Source organism: Perca flavescens, chromosome 15, assembly GCF_004354835.1.
Source record: "Perca flavescens isolate YP-PL-M2 chromosome 15, PFLA_1.0, whole genome shotgun sequence".
NCBI lineage: Eukaryota > Metazoa > Chordata > Actinopteri > Perciformes > Percidae > Perca > Perca flavescens.
The window spans coordinates 21,077,772-21,100,605 of NC_041345.1; the positions used below are offsets into that span (position 1 = coordinate 21,077,772).

Here is a 22,834-nt window from a genome sequence, read left to right on the forward strand (position 1 = left end):
AAACCGGGAGAAACACTTGATTTGTTTTGTACAATAATGCAATATAGGGCATGTTATTTTAGGGGAAATTATTTAGTTCCTAAATGGTATAAATGAACTTTTTCACACTAAATTCCACTAAATATTGTATAAGTGTGTAATTACAAATTAGATATATTTGATGAATAACACAATAACCTTTAATTCTAATTTTAATTTTAATAACTATTATTCATACTTGTGCCTATATACTTTGTACAAATCATAGCTACTGGAGTTGCACTACTGGATTTCGTTAGCACAACTATTTACACAATTCATTTGTAGAGCTTAATCTATTGTAATGTGTAGATTTTTGAATATGATTTCTCTATATTATTGTTTTTTCCTAATTCATTTCATTCAAAAACGTCATTCTTTTTCAGCTTCTCACCTCTAAACCTACTTTAACAATAAATTATTTGGATGGATATTTTTTTTTATTTTAAGAAAATAAAAACATATTTACTTTAGGCTTTTATTTTGAATTGTATAATCGGAAGTGCCGATTTTTACTCCAACAGAGCTTTACACTGCTCACAAAGGGGAGGCCCCGTAGATATATGCCCAATGGGAGGCCTGAAAAGGAATTCCAACCCGGAAGAATGGATAAGGAAATGAAGAGTCTTCCTTCTTTGATTAGTCTTCGCATTTCTATCACTGTCAGACCTGCTGTCTCCACAGCGCTGATAGAAACTTATATATATGTCAATGGATAGAAACCAGGAAGATACTTTTCGATAGTAATCATAAAGGAATGCTTTGACACGTTGTAATGTTGTCACATCAGATCTTGTTTATTAGTTTTATGGAAAATGTAGAGCAAGCATGTTTTTTTTATATGTTTGCCTCACCGTGGCAACAACATGCACAAAATTAAAACACTGATTTTAGTGGACACCCCTGATTCAATTGTGAGTAAATATTGATAGAGAAGTGTGCTTTACAGCACATGGTAGCTAAAGCAGAAGATAAAGTTGATTGACAGGGAATACAATCACATTGCCTGTGGAGTGTTTTTTTTTATGGATGGAGTAGAGTTTGAAGTAGCTTGTAACTGTGCTTGTAATAACAATGATCTGACTTTTAAAATAGTTATTAAAGTCTTAATGCCCTGATCTTGTTGCATGTAGTTGTTGCAGAACATTATAACTCCAAAGTGCAATTCAATGTTACAGTTCTCCCTTTACTACTTTCCTCTTAGAACAAAGCATTTAAAAATGATCATAAAATCCCTTTGACATTATTTTCAATTAGTGCGTTGCATGCAGAAACAGATGACAGTGTAGGGGAGGTGTTTTCACAAAATTAGAGCTCTCTTTTTGTTGCTGAGGAACACGTGCCAGTTGTGCCAGGGGAGCAAGGTGTCCTTTGTGCAGTCTCCACTGTCGGTGCAGGTGTAGCCCTTGGGACAGCAGTGCTTCGTGTCTGCGCAGCACACCGCCTGTGGAGTGGACAGAGGGAGGAAGGTATGTAACACAGTCAACTTTAGCTAAGTAAAAGTAGTAATACCACAGTTCAAACATACTCTTATACAAGTAAATAACAGCCAGAAGTACAAATGTACAGACGTATTAGCGGCAAATCAGCAAATTTGATTAAGTATCAAAAGTACAAGTACTCATTAATGTCTGCTTTCAGAGTGTTAAAAACATAGGCAGCATTTTAATGATGCAGCCAGACTAGCTCTTTACCCTGTTTTCAGTATTTGTGCTAAGCTAAACTAAGCAGCTGTCTGCCCTAGCTTCATATTTAATTGAATTGAATTGAATTGAAAAAACTTTATTAATCCCGATAGGGAAACTGGTTTGCCACCAACCATACAGCAATCGAACACAATACACAACTAAAAAACAAATAAACAAACAAATAATTCTGGACTAGTAGACCAATTTACGCCAAACTACTCCTTTTGAAGACTGAAGTTATGACTGCAAATCGTACATTAGGAGATGGACAGCAGCCCCATGTAGTAGGAGAGGTCCTGCAGCAGGTCTCCTTATCTGGACAGCTGTACTGTTCATCACACGGGACATCTCTTTGCTTTGAGGGAACGAGCAGGGGTTGATTTTCGGGCAGAGACACCGGTGTTAGCGGGAGGGTGTCCAGCTGCAGCATGATGACCTTCTGACAGGAGTTAGAGGCGATGTTACAGGTGTAACCCTGTGGGCAGCAGTGCTTCATGTCTGGGCAGCACACAGCCTGCAGACACAGCACGCACAAAGGTTAGTGAACATGACATGCCTTGTTTTACATAAGCAAACTCTGACAAAGATAGCTGATAGTGTTTCTTATTGAGTAATTTCTCCACGCACGCACACACACACACACACACACACACACACACACACACACACACACACAGAGAACGCTCACATTTTGCAGCGGGCAGCAGCCCCACTCGCCCGTCAACAGCTGGCAGCAGGTGGTGTGTTGGGGACATTGATGCTGGCCGTTGCACTGCACAGAGCTGGGATCAGCCTCGATGCTGGAGGTGGCTGGCAGCTTGGTGTACCAGGGAATCACCACTTCCCCTTTGACACACGAGGTCTCGCTCTCGTTGCATGTGTAGCCGTTGGGACAGCAGTGGCTCCCGTCAGCGCAGCACACCGCCTGTGGGGAGAAGTGAGAGTGGTAGTGCTACTTTCACATCATCTATTCTGTTTTTAAGTTCTTCTTTCAAATGAATAAACTCAGAATAATACAAGTGGTGTAGTCATAGGAATAAAATGGGTGTAGTGAGTGCATTAATGACTCTGTAACTGCCATAACTTTAGATTGTGGCCTATGGCTGATGGATGCCACTGTAGAAGAGGAACTATATCACTATGCAAAGTAATACTACCGTCATTTATCTCTTGATGTTTGAGAAAACACATTGTAATATCGGTCTCTTTCGCTGCTGAAAACTCCACCGTGTTCACCAGCTGGTCTCTGACTGTGTTGCTGTGACCAAAAAATGACATTATAAGAGTGGTGAGAGTGAACCAAAACAGTAAAGTTGTGGACTGGAAAACCAAAGCCATGAGCTTTGTCTCCTACCATTGAAACTGCACAGTCAGGTGATAATTCCCTCTGGGTTCACTAGGAGCGACCCCTTTCACATTACACATAGTCATGTGATCCATTGTTCATATAAATATATAGATTATAGCCATTTTAAATACATTATTAAACAATGATGCAGTATGTTTAAAGGTTTCAGCTTCTTCAATGTTCAGATCTACAGCTTTTCTTTACCTCATGTCTTTATAAACTGAGTTTTGTGTTCTTTTTTAACTGTTGCTCACACACAACATGAGATTGTAAGATGACTTAAAATGATTTTTTGTTGGCTGGGTGTTACTGGAGGTCGGTGCTCACCTTTGGCAGCGGGCAACAGCCCCACTTTTGAGACGAGGTCATAAAGCAGCAGGTAGTGGATGGAGGGCAGCTGGTGCCGGCGTCACACTGAATGCATTCCTTCTCGTCATCTTCCTCATTCTCCTCCTCCTCGTCTTTTGTCTCCTGTGCTTTCATCACCTCCTGTTTCTCGGGCTCCACTGTTTGCTCTGTGCTTGTTGCCTGACTTTGGGTTGTAGTGGCCACTGTAGTGGGTGCCGCCGTGGCAACCGCAGGTATCTTCTGCATCATGGGCGTTGAGCCCAAGGTGCCGGCACACGAAAGCGTGGCCAGGTCACAGGTGGTGCCAGCAGGGCAGCAGTGCTCATGGTCTTCACAACAGACCGCCTTTTGAAAAAAGTGACGAGAATACTCACAAACATTGTTGGATGAATGAATTTGCACGAGTAGAAAGAATTGTCAGTCAAAGTAAAGTTCAATGGCAGACAAATCATTGCCAAAGGGTGTGACAAGTGATCAAATAAACTGCCCTAACTTTAAGGAATAGTGTTTTGAGAAATACGTTTTCTTGCTGAGATTTAGACGAGAAGATTGATGATACCACTTTTTATGTTTGTACAGTAAATATGAAGCTATAGCCAGCAGTCCGTTAGCTTAGCATAAAGCCTGAAAACAGGGGGTACTGCTAGCCTGGCTCTGTCCACAGGTGACAAAATCCACCAACCAGCACCTCTTAAGCTCACTAACAAACATGTTATATCTTCTTAGTTTGTACTAATCTGTACAACAACCTCTTGTGCTAAATTAAGCTAGCTCTTGTTGCTAACCTGAGCTAACCGGCTACTGGTGCTAGCTTCATATTTACCATACAGACATGCGAGTGCTATCAATCTTCTCGTCTAACTCTCAGCAAGAAAGCGAATGAGCGGATTTCCCAAAATGTTGAACTGTTCCTTTTATAGAAATAATGTGTAAAACCATTAGAGCCATATGAGAACTGAACACTGCCAAACACTGACTGTCTACCCTGACTGTCATCAGCACTACAATTCGCCACAGCTGCATTCCAACTGTATTCCGACCTTTGTATGTACAGTAGGCTATATACTAGTCTCACTTTGCCAGACCATCCTCCAAAGCGCGCTGAAGGAGAGTCTGGCTACTCCACATAGCATTTGAATATGGGAGGAAAACGTGGGCGGTGCTAAACTCAGCACAGAGCCACTGCAAAATAGTCATGCGACAGAAAACTCAGATTGGACAGATAGTCTCAATTTACCATGCAGAGATCTGAGGAGCAGATAACCATAGTCCTCATAAACCCACCAAATTTTAAATTCCAACACAAAGAAAGCGAAAGGAAACAGAAAATACATGCATCCGGCAGAATTTCCTGCAGCACCGGAGCAATCCCAGAAGTGGAACGCAAAGGATATAGACTAGCTACGTACTGCACAGATGTTTACATTTGAACCGCGCCTTTGTATATTCTTTTGTTTGTACGTATTTGTTCCCAACCGAAGGGGCTTTAAAAACTTTTTTTTAAGCCACAGCCATCAGTGTATGCATGTTGCTCTGTGTGTTTACCTGAGGTAGAGGACAGCAGGCCCAGGTTCCTGTTGCGGTCTTGCAGCAGGTGCTGCCATCAGGACAACTCTTGGTGGAGTCACATGTAACATTCCCCACCTGTCCACCCAGTCTGGGGATCGCGGGTACCTTTTCGAACCACGGCACAGAACGTGTGTCGTCATCACATTTCTGAGCAGCCAGGTTACATTTCTTCCCTTTTGGACAGCAGTGAATGAAATCTTCACAACATACAGCCTGACATGGTCAGAAAAACAAAGAATCATTAATGCATTGTCAAAACCTTTAACATAAAAGTTAGGACTGTGTAAAAATGCTAGCCAAAAATTGTACCTCGGGCAAAGGACAGCAAGCCCAGGTTCCTGTTGCGGTCTTGCAGCAGGTGCTGCCATCAGGACAACTGGTGGTGGAGTCACATGTAACATTCCCCACCTGTCCACCCAGTCTGGGGATCGCGGGTACCTTCGCGCCCAGTCTGGGGATCGCGGGTACCTTCGCGCCCTGTCTGGGGATCGCGGGTACCTTTTCGAACCACGGCACAGAACGTGTGTCGTCATCACATTTCTGAGCAGCCAGGTTACATTTCTTCCCTTTTGGACAGCAGTGAATAAAATCTTCACAACATACAGCCTGACATGGTCAGAAAGACAAAGAATCATTAATGCATTGTCAAAACCTTTAACATAAAAGTTAGGACTGTGTAAAAATGCTAGCCAAAAAATGTACCTCGGGCAAAGGACAGCAAGCCCAGCCGCCCTCTTTGGTTTTACAGCATGTGGTGTTATCTTGACAGGCTGTTGTATCATCGCATGGGACATCATTGCCTGGAAAGAAAAAAATACCAATATTAATATTTAGTACATATCTAAAATTTGCCCTCATAGTTAGAAAAAACTCCAGCAGAATTGAACATTTTCAATGACAAAAAAACGTAACCGGGCAGCCCAGGTCATCTATTTTTTATTAAAAAATTTTAAACTATAGCCAAATAGTTTCACAGATGAGCTGAAATTCCAACTTCCTGGAAGACACCTAAGACCTAAACCTGTCCGGTTGCACCTGGTCTTATAATGTACATTTGATGATATATCTGTGATGTGCTTTATTTTTTTAGCTGTGTGCTTGTTTTGCATTACTTTAAGATTTATGATAAGCATCTCACCTGCAACTGCCTTCGTGACAGATGATACTTCCTTCTCTAAAGGAGGAACTGTAATCACTGTAGGGACTTCAGGGTTTTTTTCTGAGCCACTGTCAACAACTGTTTCTGCGGTGGATTGTTCACCTTTTGGTATGGGAAACAAACAGAGATCAGGGCTGCATGAACACAAACACCCTCATTTAGATTTAGACAATGAGTAATCAGAATGAGGAACAAAGATTCACAGAAAACCAATCTGACCCTTTTGGTTCTCCCAGTCAGCTCTAATCCTGGCAGGAAGTTTGGCCCACATTGGCGTTTGTTTTTTGGTAGATGAGGAAATACATTTTGAGTGTTCGACATCACAAATACTCCCTTCAGGACAGCAGTGTGTCTTATCCTCGCAGCACACAGCCTGTGAGACAATAACGAAACACAGAGTATCACCTTGATGATACGACACCATAAAGTCACGATAACTGGACATCCTGGCAGGACATGCAAATCCCTCATTTGACTTCTCTTCATTCATAATCTAAATTATGCTATTGAATAACATTAGCATTTCTATAACATTTGTGTATGTCTGTAATGAAAAGATCAGCCATTTTGTACCCTTGGCATGGGACAACACCCCCACTTTCCTTCTGGGGTTTCACAGCAGGTGGTTTCATCTGGACACTCTGACACTCCGTCGCTGCACAGAACCGTAGACACAAGCTCTGCAACAACAACATTGAAACATTTCATAAAAATGTGCATATGATAACTTTAGGGGACCGTGAGATAAAACTAACCCCATATAAGAGTTAGACAAATTAATCTGTAAAGCACCTTTCATCAACCAACCAATTCATAGTGGTTTGCATAAGACATAAACAGGCGTTGAGAAAAATATACAAGGAAGGAGGCAAATAGACAGAAGGCAAAATAAAAAGTAAAATATAAAATAAATAAGCTAAAATTGAAAATGATAAATAAAACAGGAGAATAAAAGTTACAGTTCCGCTACAGTTCAAAATGTGAATAAATAGTTCCCAATGTATTCAATAAAAGGCAGAACCAGCAAAGTGTTCCGCCTAGATTTAAAAGAGCTGTGAGTTTGTTTCAGATATGTGGTACACAGAAACTGAAAACTGCTCCTGCTGAGACATAAGTCCTTAAATTCTTGATATATGCTTATGGTGATAGTGGGTTGATCTGGGAATTTTCTTAACGTGGATGTTAAAATTGAAGTCCACGGCTACACAATGATTTCTGCCTTGTTTTTTTGTCTTTAACATTAGCGACTAAAGCTGAGCGCTGACTTTTAATATTTTTTTAAAGAATTATTTCTGTGTTATCTTTGTTTAACAAGAGGACCTTTTGGGACATCCAATCACAGCTGAACAGAAGAGGCCCGAGACTGAAGCCTTGGGGAACCCCACATGTCATTTTTGTTCACTCAGATTTGTAAGTACCCATTGACACAAAGGGGTCCCTGTCCTGCAGACAGGATTCACACTAGTTTAATGCTGTGCCAAAAAGTCCAGGACTGTTTCCACACTGTAATAATGTAGTGAGTAGAAGAGTTTCACCTTTTTTGATGCATGAGCGGCTGTCTGCGCTGCACTGGTGGCTCTCAGGACAGCAGTGTTTCCCATCAGAGCAGGGGACTCCCTGTCAAGAGTTGGGAAATCACAATTCACTTACTAAATGCAATACAAATTGGAATCAAATGGCTTATGGATTCCCTCTTGTAATCATTTTTACTCAACAATTCATTAATTAAGGTTGACCTTAATGGTACTTCTCCGCATAGTTAGAGCATTTAAAGTGCCATATCGTCAGCCTGTACTGGTCTCTGCACTGCATTGTACATTGTTGCTGTATGCATACAGCAGACAACTTAACAGCAAACCATATAGAAACTGCTGCCTGGCCAGAGCTGCAGCTTTTGTATTACATTCCCCAAAATAGCAGACATCACTTCCTGTTGTCTTCAGTGAAGTGAAATAGGGGCTGGTTTGTTAAGCCAACCAGCAAAGATCCGTTTTTGAATAACAAATTTTGAATAACATATTTAAGGGATAATGTTGAGCAAGCTGGTCCTTATTGCAAATTAGAAACCCGACAGGATGATGCACCAGTATAACTGTATGAGTGGTTCACCGATGGACAACACCATGGACTTCATGGTTTTACGTGGACTTAAATTATGTCAATGATATAGCAATTCCGTTACACTTTACTTGAAGGTATCTACATAAGAGTGACATGACACTGTCATGAACGTGTCATAAACATTATAAACAAGTCATAAACGTTTGGTAGGGTGTTATGTTAGGGTTAGGGTTCATGGCAGTGTCATGTCACTCTTATGTAGATACCTTCAAGTAAAGTGTTACCAGCAATTCTTTGGAGTAAAAGAACAATTTATCAATGAACTTTGTGTGGTTGTTACTTCTGTTTTCCAGATAATTGTACTATTATTTGAAAATATATCCATCTTTAAAAATGCTACACGTTGTAATATCTGTGTTGGACACGGTTTGATTACCTGAGCTAGGGGACAGCAGCCAAACCTTGTCAAAGCCCTTAGACAGGAATACTCAGGTGGGCATCGTGACTGATCAGGACAGATGTTGTCTTCTTCCTCCCCCATGTTCGCCTTGATCATCCTGAAGGACTGCAGGCACAAGGTGGGGAAAGGTGGGCTCTCACCTTAAATACTTCAAACTCTCATTTAGTATCTTATCATGAAAGCAACGGATGTCTGTTATTCTTACTTTCGAGAGTCTGGGCTGCTCAGCAGAAGCTCTTTCCACCCAGGGGATGGAACCAGTAGAGTTCAAACAGCTGGACGTGGCATTATCGCAGAGTGTTCCCATAGGACAGCAATGTATATGATCCCCACAGCACTCAGCCTTCGAGGACAGCAGTAGTAGGATCACTTTGACTACCAAAGTTTAAAAACTCTTATCACATTAGCTAAATGAGGCCTGAGCTTGTATCTGGCTCATAAAGTAGTAAAACATCACTGAGCATGAATAGTACTGTTCAGCTTAAATTTCTTTTTATTTTAGAGTACACAAGACTGGTTATCTTATATTTACATTTAACTATGTACATTTAACTGAAGTTGAATGACTTTGCTGGGGTTTATCTTGTTAAGAAGATAAGGTACTTTTTTATTATATGACAAAAAAAGAATGACATACTGTATATGTCGGGAAAAAAATCCAGTATCAACAAACCAAATGGGTTCTTTCAACTTTCCCTAGTTTCTTGGAAGAAGTGTATCTGCTCAGGTTAAATTAGAGGATGCAGAGCATGCAGGTGTACAACCATGTCTACCTGATCAAACGGGCAGCACTCAAAGCCGCTGGCCGGGTTGTTGCAGCAGGTTTGGCCATCTTCACATCTCCCTCCATCTGGACACTCATCAGCACCAACCAGAGCCAGGAGAGCCCAACAGATCACAGCCCACCTCTGCATCTGCACACACACACACACACACACACAGAGAGAGAGAGAAAGAGGTCATAAATGAAAGTGAAAGGTGTGCATGCGAAATCCCCTTCTCCACTGAGACATAACATGTTTTGCTGAAGCTATTGGTCAAAGCCTGTAACAGAGCGTATATTAAGCACGCTCAGATATTTCAACATGTTCATAAACTTGTGGCTGTCTGTAACAACATTTCACAGTCATACACCTCAAAACAAACATGCAAATGATGTATGTGATTCAGCTCTGTTTTCATGTATTTCCTGAAAGTGCATTTGTTCCCTTTAGAGGTGTGTTACTGACTTCATTTCGCAATTAATGAAGCAAGTCAAACACAATAGGAGTTTAGAAAGGAAAGGTGCTATTTGTAAAAACATTTCTACTAGTCGGTGGGCTTTTTACATTTACAACGAAACGATTACAACAACGTAAGCAATCTAAAACTAAAAGAAGTAAATACAGTAAATGTTGAATCATTATTAAACCTCTTTACTAATGTGTCGAAAAGGATTTGCCAAGAAAGTATTATGCAAGATTAAAATAAATTGCTCTTACCTTGATAGAAGACTGAAGGACTGTTACGAGGAGTCAGATTTTTCACAAGTGTCTCGCAACTGAAGAACACAAATTATAATAGACCTGCTTCTTTATTGAACACGCCCCACAGAGAGAGAGAGAGAGAGAGAGAGAGAGAGAGAGAGAGAGAGAGAGAGAGAGAGAGAGAGAGAGAGAGAGAGAGAGAGAGGGGGATCCTACTTTCTCTGAATACCTTGCAACACCTCTCCTGGCCTCTTCCTTTAAATCAGCCTTTTTAAATTAAATTTTGCTGGTAAAGTTCAATGAAGTTGGACCTGTTCAGCGGTTTGCTACACTGAACAGGTTGCACTTGTTTACATGTATGGGACAGCTGTGGCGCAGCCAGGGTCTTGTCCACCAGGCGGCGCCAGAGCTACGGCAGCGGGAGGGGGCGGGGGGCGGGGCCAGGCGAACCCTGTCCTTTTACATCAGATCTCTATACTGTCTATGTCAGATCTCCACAACATGCGCACGATCTATCTGAATCACTAACAAAGGGCAATCGCTAAGCGTAGTTTTTTTTAAAGTTTACATTTTGTGACTTGCCCCGTAGGAGGGCGGAGCCAGGCTACCTCGAGCTTTAGCCCGACTCCAAAAAACATGTTTACGGGGGTTATCCGCAATGGAGAACCCGAATAAGTTGCAGCACGACAGAGTGGTTTAAACGTTGGCTCTTAAATGTGGCAACGTAACTGAAATGGGTGAAGACGCCACTATTTTACAACGACACTGGCAGCTAAAGTAGAGGTAAGTAACCTTAGCTTGTAATTAATACATTAACATTAAAGCGTTGCCTGGGAAGCTAACGTTAGCCAACGTTACCCAGCTATATTTCACTGACATGCTGACAATCAGCTAACGTCAACGTTAGCTAGCTAGCTACATGATAACGTTGGGTTACTGACTTTGAATCCAAGAATTTGCTCCTCTCCTCATGTGTGGGTCCAGACATATTTATATTGTTTGTGTATACTGTTAGCTAGCTAATGGTGGAGAAAAGGGACACAGTGTACCATCACAGAATAACATCCTGTCTATACAGCTAACGTTAGTGTTTCCATAACGTTGCACTGTAGCTATACAATGAGGTTATTTCATTGATTGAGTTGCAGAATTCAATGAAACGTTAATCTTTTAAATCTATTTTAAATTAGTTTCTCTCTGTTGTTTCATCAACTTGTTTCCTGTCAACACGACTGTCATCTAGGTTCGTTCAGAATGAGATATGGTTATGCTTCTTCTTGCAACGTTGTGTAATTACATGAAGGTGACAAGAAGACCCCCAAACATCCTCTCAGTTTAGGACACATTTAGCTACATGTTTGTTTGTTTTATTTTGAACACTTGTTTGGCAAAGCAGCTTATTGGCCAGGCAATCCCTGAGGGCCAAGTTGCTATAACTGTCACACTTAAGTCTAATCAAGTCCAGAAATAGGACAAGCCAGGGGGAACAAATGGCAACCACACAGGTAGTGAAACAGGAAAGTTTGAAATATTAGCTACTTATCTCTATAAGAATATTCAGCCAAACAATCTTGACAGCTAGTGATGGATTTGTTGGCATTGTTTTATAATTTCCTAAAAACATGAACAACTTAGTTAAAGACAGGGCTTCCCTGGGTATAGAATTTCATTAGTTTTGGTTCCATTCCAGTATTTCATGTTAAATGTTTATTTATCTGCTACTACCCCCTCCCTCAATTAGGAGTGGGTGGGGAGGCGGGGATCTCTTTGGCTGTCTGTTGACATGCACATTGTAGATAAGCTATCACAGTGTTTCACTGACCCCAGTTTAACAACTACACCTAGACTTACCCAGCTCACTCACTGAAGGTCTGACTTTATTAGACTGTAATAATCTTGAGTTTTTAGTGATGTTTCTGAAGGACGCCAGTATACATTGCAGTTATTTAACTTCTAGTATTGATGGATAACACTTTAACCTATTTTTTTTTTTGGTGCCAATGGCACTAATTACTCACCAATAACTTGGAGCATCTCAGGAGCAAGTGTCACACAATCAGCATTCTGATGTAACAGGACATAAACTCAGTGTTAGGTTTCTGATCGTGCAGGATGCCAACACTCCTCATTAGTTGTTACTAAACAAGGAGACAATAGACACCTGTCTCCAAACGTTCAACAGGGTCAGAAGACACCTCTGTTAAGTTACATAACGTAATGTTCGCACTGTGAAGTGGTTTGGTATTCTTTTTGTGGTCTGACAGGTGGGCAGGATGGGGGAGCGGGCCGTCAGCAGCTCGGTGGCTGCTATCTCTCCAGTGCAGCAGATGCTGGCTTCTGGCACTGGAGCCCTCCTCACGTCTATTTTTGGTGAGATCATGGAAACAAAGACTAGAAAAAAGCAACTTGTATTGCCTATTGTAATTGATATTTTATGTTGGAGTTTCCCCGCAATGTCTTTTCTTGTCCACTTGCTTCATGAAAGTTATAAAGTTCAGTTTTTGTTGAAACGGTTGTAGAGAGGTGTTGATTCCACTGTGCGATCATTTTGGAGGTTTTGTAGTTTGTGGTGCTGTTGGACTGTACTGCATTACACAGAGCAGTGACGTTGCTAGGTACGCGTCCTGCATCGCTGACGCATTAAAATCCGAAAGGACGCAGTAAACTCAAAACATTGTAAACTCACTATTTTTTACCTTTACACTCTTATGTATTTGACCTGATAATGCTACATTGTGAACAACACATGTGTGTTGAAATCATAGAAGTACACAAAAGAACTTTCACACAGCTCAAATAAAAATGAAAGGACCCACTCAGTTTCCCCGACTCACTTAAATCCCCACCTGTGAGTCCCAGGGACTCACTGCATTAAAAACCTATTAACATCACTGACAGAAGTTCTGTTATTTAGTCTACTCTTATTGCTATAAATGGGCTGGACAAAATAATAGAAACACCTGCCAGTATTATAAAACGACTAACCGCATCACAAACTACATCCTCCAGAACAGTTTCGACAAAAACAAGAACATTATAACTTTCGTGAATGGGGGATTTATTGCAGGCGTGTTGTATCAGACGGCATTAGTTTTAGCTTGGTGTACCTAAGAAACTAGCAACTGACTGCATGTCATTCATAATGATTGAGTCTGTCACTGCGTTTGTTTACAGTCACACCGCTGGACGTTGTGAAGATCAGGCTGCAGGCTCAGCAAACACCGTTCCACCAAGGTAGGACCAGGAGCTTGTCTTCTTCTGTTTTATAGATCATACATTAACTAAGGTAATGGAGTACTGGCTTTGCTTTTAACAGCTGCTTTTGGTTGCCACGTGTATCTTGATGCTTTTAACCCCACAACACCTGTTCATTGTGTCTTCATCTTTGTCCTCTGCCTTTCTCTGCCCTGCCTTTTGCTTTGTTTTGTAGCTTTAGCGTGTGAATCCGCTCCGTGGGGGCGCGTCATCCGCCCATCCAAGTGTGAGTATCTGACCGACTGACGCTGCACTTGAAAAACAATCACTGTAGTCCAGCACAACTTGCTTTCTGTCAGCTCAGATGTATTGTAGAATCTCTACCATCATAAACACGCATATCTTAAAGTTAAAGGTTTAACCTTTTTAGATGTGCATGTTTATGTTTCACTTCCTGGCCTTCAGTCTTATTCGTTTGTTGTGTGGCTGCAGTTTTGCGTCTGGCTTTTTTTTTTTTGGATTTTATGTTGGTAGATATTCTAAAGTTTGGTAGCTTCAAGAAACGCAAAACAACACTGAACGTGTTCCCTAACTACAATCAACCTTTCTTTGTACAACATTTTCTTTACTCCTGCTCGCTCATTACCCTTTCTGAGTAAATGTTATGTTTTTTGTTCTCTGGGATATTTCCACAGGGTCAAATTTGTTTGTAGGAGCAGGTTGTGAAATTCTTCTTCTTTTTTTAGAGTTTTTTTTATTTATTTATTGTCAATAGTCACCTCTTATACCAGCTCTAAATAAACACGCAAAGTAAGCAGTGACAAGGACAGCCCTGATGTTATCTTCTCAGTGACTCTGTGGTCATTGCCATCCCATCTATTATTAGTCACATTTCTCTCCTCTGTCAAAGATTATGTATTATATATTATTATTATTATTATTATTATTATGTTTAGAAAACGTAAAAACTTAACAGATTGAATCATACTACTATGCAGATACTTGTTTGACTAGAATATGTTTGAATGATCTGGTGATTGCTGAGAAGCCTTGTGTCATACAGCATGTTTAACTCTGCTAACCGCTGGTTGTTCTGTCTCTCACAGGGAAATGTTTCCTGTATTGTAACGGACTGATGGATCACATCTATGTGTGTCAGAATGGAACCAGTTGCACCAGCTGGTACAAAACCCCAACACATTTCAGTGGGACACTCGTGAGTACGAGTACATCAGCAGCTTTGCTTCTGCCAAAAAATGAATCCAGATGTGTTTACGTACGTTTGTTTGTTTATTCCATAGGATGCTTTTGTGAAAATCAGTCGACATGAAGGACTCAGGTCTCTGTGGAGCGGACTACCACCAACACTGTGAGTGTCAAAACTCTCATCAAGGAAAAAATACTTGTAGAGTAAATGTGTAAGAACCGAAATTCAGGTTTGGGTGAGGAAGACACTGATGTAAGTGGCCAATAGTTGTTTTATTCTGATATTTAGTATTTTACCATAATTACAAGTGTAAAGGTCCCTCTGTAAATGTAATATTTTCCAAATGAAAACAGCATTTGGACTCATTGAATGCTGCGAGGGTTACGTTTTTCAAACAGGATGACCCCGCCACAACCATGCACCTGCAGGGAGAACAGCCAATCATTTACAAAATGTCTTGAACACATGGATAAAGATAATGTCCCAAGAATTTAGTTTGACCGTAGACAGAAAGTCCAAGGTGTTGTCTTGTTTTGTCAGAAACCAAAAAAAGAAGAAGAAAGAAACCAAAACCCGGAGATATTCAGTTTAAATAATATAAAACAGAAAGAAGCAGGGAATCGCCATATATGAGAGGCTGAAAACAACACTTTCTGCCATTTTTGCATGTGAAATAACTTCTTCAGTTTACCTCTCGTGACACATTTGCATCTTTTTTTTGTATATGGAACTTTCTGTTGATATGGCATACCAGTGTACACTGTTGTCCTTGGTTTATTTGCATGTGTATGTGCAGGGTTATGGCTGTACCTGCCACTATCATCTACTTCACCTGCTACGACCAGCTGCGGGACTTCCTCAGATACGGTCTGGGTTTCCAGGGCAGCCACATCCCTCTTGTTGCTGGAGGTCTGGCCAGATGTAAGTCCATTAAAGCACACATACAGTAGATACCCTAATTGTAATATGTTTATGGGTTTTAGACTGCCAACGTGTGTGTGTGTGTGTGTCTGTCTGTGTTGCAGTGGGGGCGGTGACGGTGATCAGCCCTCTGGAGCTGGTCAGGACCAAGATGCAGTCCCGCCGGCTGTCCTACAGCGAGCTGCGGGTGTGTATCCGCTCTGCTGTGGCTCAGGACGGCCTGCTGTCACTGTGGAGGGGCTGGGGACCCACCGTTCTCAGAGATGTCCCCTTCTCTGGTGAGAGCCGCCCCACAGAATGCAGAGATAACAAATGCACAATCTATCCAGTTTTATCAAACTTTTTGTTGACTTCAAATGTGGCTGTAAAAAAGAACCAATTGGTTTCTTAAAATCTACGCCGTGGCTACGTGCGTAGGTACGTGGAGACACAGACCTATGCCGTAGCCTGACATGCACCTCCCGAAAAATTTTATTACATGTCGCGGGTAGCGTTGCATTTCCCTCTACTCATTTCCTGGTTCTCTTTCTCCATAAACAGCATGAAATCAAGGAGAAGGTTAACTTTTCCTGCTACAATATTCCCCACCAAGGTCTGAAAGCTGAGGGGAGACACTTTGTTTCTCTCACTATGACTCTAGAGTCGGCACTCGCTCCGAAGCTAATCGCTGTCACTCTCTCACTTTCTCTACCACGCACTCCACACACACACACACACACTCATGCCGGCCCTGCTTTTCTTTTAAAGAGATCTACGCGCACACCAACGCACAAGTATAAACTTCAGGCCATGTAAGAAAAGCTCGAAAGCTCAGCGTGGAGCCTCCGCGACCATAAACCAAGCTTGAGATGACTGTAGCGTGAAGCAAAGAAACCAAACAAGCTGTCCCTGTTTGTGTGCATTTGCAGCTTTGTACTGGTTTAATTATGAGCTGGTGAAGGCCCGGCTGTGTGAACGGTCCCGAATGACTCAGGCCAACGTCTCCATCAGCTTTACTGCAGGAGCCATCTCTGGAGCTGTGAGTACTCAGCTCTACTGTAAAGACCCACCTGTCCTCTGTTGCAACAAGGACACTTTTCTTTTAAGAATATCCTTGTTGATGTTACTTAACGTAGAAACACAGGATTCTCCCGGATAAAGTAACAGCCCTACAGGTTAATGTTTAGGCCACCAGTTATAATTATTTCTGAAATGAATGATTATTCTAAATGCACAAATAATATTTAACAGTTTGAAGTGTAATGATTGGCTGCACCTGTGTATTGTACATTTTGTCTGTCAGATTGCTGCGATCCTGACGCTGCCTTTTGACGTAGTGAAGACACGGAGACAGATCCAGCTAGGAGAAATGGACACTCTGGGAGGTCTTTACTTATATCTATATTTATGTTATGTGAAATGTATTTACTTATGTGTGCAGCATGTTCAAAACAGTAACTTATTCTGATTCTTCCTAGTTTCCTTAAAGAAAACCACGTCCACGTGGCACATAATGAAGGAAATATGGGCCGAGTTGGGCTACAGGGGTCTTTTTGCAGGTACGCACTTACTGTATGCTGTTTTATGTTAAGTAAAAAAACCATTTGCTTTGCTCAGAGGTGAAAACAATTGTATATTCTCCAGGTTTCATGCCCAGGGTGATCAAAGTGGCCCCAGCCTGCGCTGTCATGATAAGCACCTATGAGTTTGGAAAGACCTTCTTCCAAAAGATGAACCTTGATCGTGAGGGACTGGGATCCTGAATGCTGTCTGTACGGTGCTGGGTGATTGTTCACAGCAGCACAGTCAGACAGTGTTATCGGGACAAAGTCTTCTCAAACAGAAGCTCGAGGGCCTGCATTTGGTTTTATGTGAACATAAAATATGAAGATTCACCCACGAATCAGGGATGTTTCTTCTTTCAAATCTGCTCTCTGGAAATGTAAACACAGACTGATGAGACTTGACACCCCTTACATCCATGAACTGAATAACAAGCTTGGACAACAAGCTTGGAGCTTGGGCCACAGACTTAATGTGTGATTATTTAAGTAAATTTTAAACAGGTATCTTGAAAATTAAGAATTTTCCAATACGTAAGCAAAGGGACACATGACATGGATCCCACTTCTGTGCACATTTTTAAATGATGATAAACCTGTTCAGGACAGTGGTGTGCGGTTTAATGCTTGATGGGAAAAAGTCCACCCTGCATTCGCTTTATGCTTTCTTCTGCATTCTTGTAGCAGTAAAGCATGGCAATTTTGACATCTCAAAAGATGACTGACAAATCAGTTTTGTGTTCTGGATGGATTTTATCACTTGTGACAAGCGCTGTGAAATGAAATCATAAAGATAAGTACATGTTTTTATGTTTATTGAATGTATGTCCCTTCTCGTCTCATAACTGGAGGCTAAACTACAGTACATGAAACACGAGGCCTGATGGCAAAATTAAAACAAGCCTTCTTGGAAGATATGTTATCCTTGGTACATTAATTTACCCTTTTTATGCTATTATATTACAACAATAACAAATAATTCATGAACATTTTGAGCACAATTGTTTTGTGAAAGCTGCTGCAGCCAGCTTCCCAAAAAGCGCACAGATTTTGTTAAATGTTTATGTAATAAAGAAAAAACGAGGCTTCCCCTTGATGGTATTCTGGTGATGAAATGCTTTGAATATCTTCCCTACAATAAACATAATATCAAAACGTGTTAAAACACTGGATCATAAAGAAAAACATTGCTGCCTTAACCTGAAAGGTGTACGTGTCTTTCCTCTTTTTTTTTTTTTTTTTTTTTTTTTTTTTTTTATAAATGAAATGGAAATAAATGTAAAGACAGCTTGATTTTTGTGTGATTCCTTCCTTAGGAGTTTGTAAATGACTAACATCATTTAAAAAAACATGTACATTAGTTATGATTGAGAAAAGGTATTTAATATATTGTACATGAACAAAGACATAAAATACACAAAACAAACACCAAATTGTACATTTTCTCAAATTCACACACAAGTTCAAAGACAGTTGTCCACCTCTGTAGGCAATAATGTTGTATTTTTAAAATGTAAAACTCGCTCATATTGTTTCCTAACTAAATTGTTAAATACAGTATAAAGGCATATATAAGATGTACAGCACTTGAATGTGCAAATCAGAAATATTAAATTAAAATACGCATCTCCTTTTGTACTGTCTAAGTAAAAAATAAATATTTAAATATAAATATTTGTTTGGTCAATTATTGTGCAGATACTTTGTAGCAGCGCCGTATATTAGAGACGGCTCTGCTTTGTAGTAGCGCCCTATATAAAGGGCACTACTTTGTAGCGCTAAACAGTGACATCTAGTGGCTGCTGAGTACATCTACAAAGTGAAATAAATACTGGGGGCAGGTCGTCTTTGAGGATAGTCTCGCGATATTTGCTTGTGTATATATACAAGGTGTTTCCCTTCCCAAAGTCTCTTTGAATCGGATTGGAGACAAAATGGTAAGCGAGTTCGACCCACAGTGGAGAATCCGTCTCACATCTGAGGCATCCTTTACATTAGACTAATGTCAGACTGTCAGATTACTGCAATGGAATGTTTTTATTAATATCTTAAACAGATTACGTGACATTTCAGCCCGTTATTGCACTTTTTGGTGATTCAAACGTAACCATACCGGCAGCTCAGGATCCAAAATGTCAACTGGACATAGGCCGCCGTTAATTTCCAAATAACTTTCCTAGATTAAGCGCTGATTGCATATAATGTAGTTTTATTTATACATGTTCTGGATACTGACAAAGTTTACAGTTTCTCGTTTTTTTTTTTAAAGTCAATTTTTACAACCGTGCAAACACTAATGTTAGCTAGCTCACCATGCTAACAACGTGGTGAACTGCTATTCCCTTGCATTAATTTAAGTTACCTCAGCTTTTAAATTGAGTACCACTGTGCAACTAACGACGTAACTTCACGTCCATGCTATATTCGCTACCTACTATACTAACGTTAAATGATGTAGTTGGATAGCACTTGAACATCGTGGTTAGCTTATCAAATGGACTAATTAACTAAATGTTTCTTCCCTCCAGTCTCACCGTAAATTTTCGGCTCCGCGCCACGGATCTTTGGGCTTCTTGCCCCGCAAGAGGAGTCGTCGTCACCGTGGTAAGGCCAAGAGCTTCCCCAAGGATGACCCCAGCAAGCCCGTGCACCTGACTGCCTTCCTGGGCTACAAGGCCGGCATGACGCACATCGTACGCGAGGTTGACAGACCTGGCTCAAGTGAGTGGAATGACTTTTTATAAACTGATATACTTAAGTATCGTTAAGGTTGTAGATGTGTATGGGGTAGTGTATAATGTATGGTGTTCTGCCTATGATGAGTCTCTCGACGGGCGGACATAATGGGGTTAAACTCCTTGCTGAATGTCGAGCACTGAGCGCAGTCTATACCATGAAATGGTTCACATAATGTGGTTTGAAAAGTTAAGTGTTTGAATATATAAAGTTTAACTTTTCTTTTTTTTTTTTCTTCAGAGGTGAACAAGAAGGAAGTGGTTGAGGCTGTGACCATTGTGGAGACACCACCCATGATTGTTGTTGGAGTTGTGGGTTATGTCGAAACACCCCGAGGCCTGCGTTCCTTCAAGACCATCTTCGCTGAGCACGTCAGTGATGAGTGCAAGCGTCGGTTCTACAAGAACTGGTGAGACACTATACAATTACTTTTACTAGTGTTTGAAGCAGGTGTTAGTTGCACAGTGGAAATTTATAGTATTTGCATTTTCACTGAGTGAGTCTAACATTACGGTGGCCCCTGTGGCAGCTCCGCTCAGGTGCCATGTGCCCTGATGAGCTCCGGGCTCCTCTGGCCAGTGGAAAGAGCTTCTTAGAAACTGTGCCATGAGCCGAAATCATTAGCTGATGCAGCATCCCTTTCCGCATGGAGGGGAGGGCGAGCAGCTATGCACAGTGTTCTTCCGCTGGCCCTTTGGGGTTATGAAGGACCTGTGCCAAGCTATGTCTTCTCTGCACTGCGTGCTCTCAGGTACAAGTCCAAGAAGAAGGCTTTCACAAAGTACTGCAAGAAATGGCAGGATGATGATGGCAAGAAGCAGCTGGAGAAGGACTTTGCTTCCATGAAGAAGTACTGCCAGGTCATCCGTATCATTGCCCACACACAGGTTAGCATGTTTATTGGATTACCAATGAGAGATGTTTACTGGTTTGTCTGTGATGAGACCACGGATCTTGCGTCAGGCATGGCGCCCGACTTATATGAGGATACCTTCCATGCTGCCTTCCTTCTGAGACTACACATCTGAACTACTCACTGTACATGTTGATTATGTTGTGGATATTTTCTCTGTTCTCATTGAGTTATATCTGTGCAGATGCGTCTGCTGCCCCTGGCACAGAAGAAGTCTCACCTGATGGAGGTGCAGCTGAACGGTGGCAACATCTCTGACAAAGTAGACTGGGCCCGTGAGAAGTTGGAGCAGGCCGTCCCTATCAACACAGTCTTCACTCAGGACGAGATGATCGACGTGATTGGTATCACAAAGGGTCACGGATACAAGGGTAAATAAGGCTATAATTAAGTCGTCGCATGCACTTTTTGGTTAATCTGTATTTAGTCTGGACTCTAACGAACCTCTTATCCTCCCAGGTGTCACCAGCCGATGGCACACAAAGAAGCTTCCCCGTAAAACCCATCGTGGTCTGCGTAAGGTGGCCTGTATCGGAGCCTGGCATCCTGCCCGTGTGGCCTTCTCTGTGGCCCGTGCTGGTCAGAAGGGCTACCACCACCGTACAGAGATCAACAAGAAGATCTATAAGATTGGCCAGGGCTACCACACAAAGGATGGAAAGCTGGTGAAGAACAATGCCTCCACTGAATATGATCTGTCCAACAAGAGCATCAACCCCCTGGTAAGTGACAATCATGCAACCTGTACGTTGGTTGATGCCATCTTGCCTTGAAGTAGAAGATCTGACCCCTCGCCTTTTCTTTAAAGGGTGGATTTGTCCACTATGGAGATGTGACCAATGATTTTATCATGGTGAAGGGCTGCGTTGTGGGGACCAAAAAGAGGGTGCTGACTCTGCGCAAGGTTAGATTTAAATTTTTTTTTCTTTTTTGTCTGGTAAACTGACTAAAATTAAGAATTAATCTATATATTCTACCATATATGAATCTTTATCGTCATACTAAAATTTGTTTCCTTTCACCAGTCTCTGCTGGTGCAGACCAGCCGTCGTGCCTTGGAGAAGATCGACCTCAAGTTCATCGACACAACCTCCAAGTTTGGGCACGGCCGCTTCCAGACTGTGGAGGAAAAGAAGGCGTTCATGGTAAGACTTCGTACTGAGAGCCAATTTTTTTGAAGGTCTTTAACGACTTGAGGAGACTTGTCTGTTTTAGATCAAGTTTGAGATGCACTCTTCTATCGCACTCTAAACACTTATTCTTAATAATGCTCTAATGTGATGTAGCATTACCACACTGAGCTAATGATAAATCTAAAACCGTGACCATTTTATACAGCCTGCATGTTTAGTTATTTTCCCGCACTGTTCGTAACCTGGTTCAGTCTCAGTATGAACTCTGGGTTCCATTCCAGTGCCATAGTGAATCCCAGTGAGGCAGGGGAGCAGTGCCTCTTTGTGCTCGCTCCCTGTTCACTCTCTGGGAACATTTTTGCTGCTTTCAGGCAACACATGGACTACATGTGCAGTAGACGAAGTGCATAAAACTAATCTTGTCCTGTTTCTCATCTCACAGGGACCACTCAAGAAGGACCGTATCACCAAGGAAGAAACAGCTTGAAGTCCACAACAAAAGGCTCTGCTGCATTGACTGTCATCACTGTTGTGCAGTTATTTAATAAAAAACCAACTCAAAGAATTTGTCTTGTCAATTTAAAAGCATATTATACAAACTAAGATGTGTAGGCTTATGGTCATAGGAAACAGGGGGAAATGTGGTCAGCTGGTTGTGTTGTAGATAAACTTTTATCAGCAGGTTGACCCTTAATTTATTTGGCACACTTAACTGATGGCTTACAAAAAGTAAGGCATCTGAATAACAAGTCAATACAAACTGGCTGAAAGTTGGCCACTAAATGTGTAACCATTGGGTCTATTGGCATTTGTAGTGCAGTCTTAAAAGATCCCATGACATGGTGCTTTTTGGATGCTTTTATATAGACCTTAGTGGTCCCCTAATACTGTATCTGAAGTCTCTTTCCCCAAATTCAGCTTTGGTGCAGAATTACAGCCACTAGAGCCAGTACCACAATGAGCTTTCCTTAGTATGTGACCTTTCTGTCTGAAGCTATTGAGGGGCAGGGTGGGGGTGTGGCCTTGACCAACTGCCACTTTTCTCATTTGAAAGCCATGATGTCTCTCTCA

The 22,834-nt window shown here is 41.5% G+C and overlaps 3 protein-coding genes and 2 non-coding genes across 7 annotated transcripts; 4 read left to right on the plus strand and 1 right to left on the minus strand.

The window, feature by feature from the left end:
* Positions 1–791: 791 nt before the first annotated feature.
* On the minus strand, positions 792–10,224 carry grna (granulin a). 2 transcript variants are annotated; one of them, XM_028599365.1, is made up of 16 exons: positions 10,133–10,224; positions 9,425–9,565; positions 8,857–8,994; positions 8,628–8,756; positions 7,666–7,747; positions 6,704–6,810; positions 6,350–6,503; positions 6,110–6,232; positions 5,674–5,771; positions 5,470–5,577; positions 5,281–5,439; positions 4,948–5,184; positions 3,382–3,747; positions 2,395–2,631; positions 1,963–2,220; positions 792–1,462 (listed from the first exon to the last, which is right to left on the minus strand). In XM_028599365.1, exons 2-16 carry the CDS (start codon positions 9,563–9,565, stop codon positions 1,319–1,321), a joined length of 2,481 nt encoding a protein of 826 aa, XP_028455166.1. In that variant the 5' UTR covers positions 10,133–10,224; the 3' UTR covers positions 792–1,318. The 2 variants fall into 2 exon arrangements, with proteins under 2 accessions (XP_028455166.1, XP_028455165.1); XM_028599364.1 differs by having other exon boundaries at positions 5,281–5,577.
* Positions 10,225–10,595: 371 nt separating this feature from the next.
* On the plus strand, positions 10,596–18,234 carry slc25a39 (solute carrier family 25 member 39). 2 transcript variants are annotated; one of them, XM_028599330.1, is made up of 12 exons: positions 10,596–10,900; positions 12,382–12,487; positions 13,292–13,351; positions 13,548–13,598; positions 14,419–14,528; positions 14,614–14,681; positions 15,316–15,440; positions 15,545–15,718; positions 16,349–16,458; positions 16,723–16,804; positions 16,898–16,978; positions 17,064–18,234. In XM_028599330.1, exons 2-12 carry the CDS (start codon positions 12,391–12,393, stop codon positions 17,180–17,182), a joined length of 1,077 nt encoding a protein of 358 aa, XP_028455131.1. In that variant the 5' UTR covers positions 10,596–10,900; positions 12,382–12,390; the 3' UTR covers positions 17,183–18,234. The 2 variants fall into 2 exon arrangements, with proteins under 2 accessions (XP_028455131.1, XP_028455132.1); XM_028599331.1 differs by lacking the exon at positions 13,548–13,598.
* A 582-nt stretch (positions 18,235–18,816) lies between these two features.
* rpl3 (ribosomal protein L3) lies at positions 18,817–22,328 on the plus strand. The gene is made up of 9 exons (XM_028599159.1): positions 18,817–18,918; positions 19,510–19,702; positions 19,958–20,126; positions 20,469–20,604; positions 20,815–21,001; positions 21,090–21,352; positions 21,439–21,534; positions 21,656–21,775; positions 22,206–22,328. The coding sequence occupies exons 1-9, from the start codon at positions 18,916–18,918 to the stop codon at positions 22,248–22,250; spliced, it is 1,212 nt and encodes a 403-aa protein (XP_028454960.1). The 5' UTR covers positions 18,817–18,915; the 3' UTR covers positions 22,251–22,328.
* LOC114570443 (small nucleolar RNA U83B) lies at positions 20,646–20,739 on the plus strand. The gene has a single exon (XR_003694519.1). It is a non-coding gene; the product is annotated as a small nucleolar RNA U83B (small nucleolar RNA).
* On the plus strand, positions 21,990–22,121 carry LOC114570441 (small nucleolar RNA SNORA54). The gene has a single exon (XR_003694517.1). It is a non-coding gene; the product is annotated as a small nucleolar RNA SNORA54 (small nucleolar RNA).
* Positions 22,329–22,834: the final 506 nt, after the last annotated feature.

Bases quoted from the DNA above. Each gene is read 5' to 3' on its own strand.
- grna (XM_028599364.1), bottom strand. From the start codon at position 9,565: ATGCAGAGGTGGGCTGTGATCTGTTGGGCTCTCCTGGCTCTGGTTGGT. The intron at 6,504-6,703 runs GTACAAAATGGC...ATTGTCTCACAG, and splicing joins GGTGTTGTCCCATGCCAAGG to GCTGTGTGCTGCGAGGATAA. The intron at 3,748-4,947 runs GTAAACACACAG...TTTTTTCAAAAG, and splicing joins CCTGCTGTCCTCTACCTCAG to GCGGTCTGTTGTGAAGACCA.
- slc25a39 (XM_028599330.1), top strand. From the start codon at position 12,391: ATGGGGGAGCGGGCCGTCAGCAGCTCGGTGGCTGCTATCTCTCCAGTG. The intron at 12,488-13,291 runs GTGAGATCATGG...GTTTGTTTACAG, and splicing joins CCTCCTCACGTCTATTTTTG to TCACACCGCTGGACGTTGTG. The intron at 16,805-16,897 runs GTCTTTACTTAT...GATTCTTCCTAG, and splicing joins AGAAATGGACACTCTGGGAG to TTTCCTTAAAGAAAACCACG.
- rpl3 (XM_028599159.1), top strand. The intron at 21,353-21,438 runs GTAAGTGACAAT...TTTTCTTTAAAG, and splicing joins ACAAGAGCATCAACCCCCTG to GGTGGATTTGTCCACTATGG. The intron at 21,535-21,655 runs GTTAGATTTAAA...TCCTTTCACCAG, and splicing joins GGGTGCTGACTCTGCGCAAG to TCTCTGCTGGTGCAGACCAG.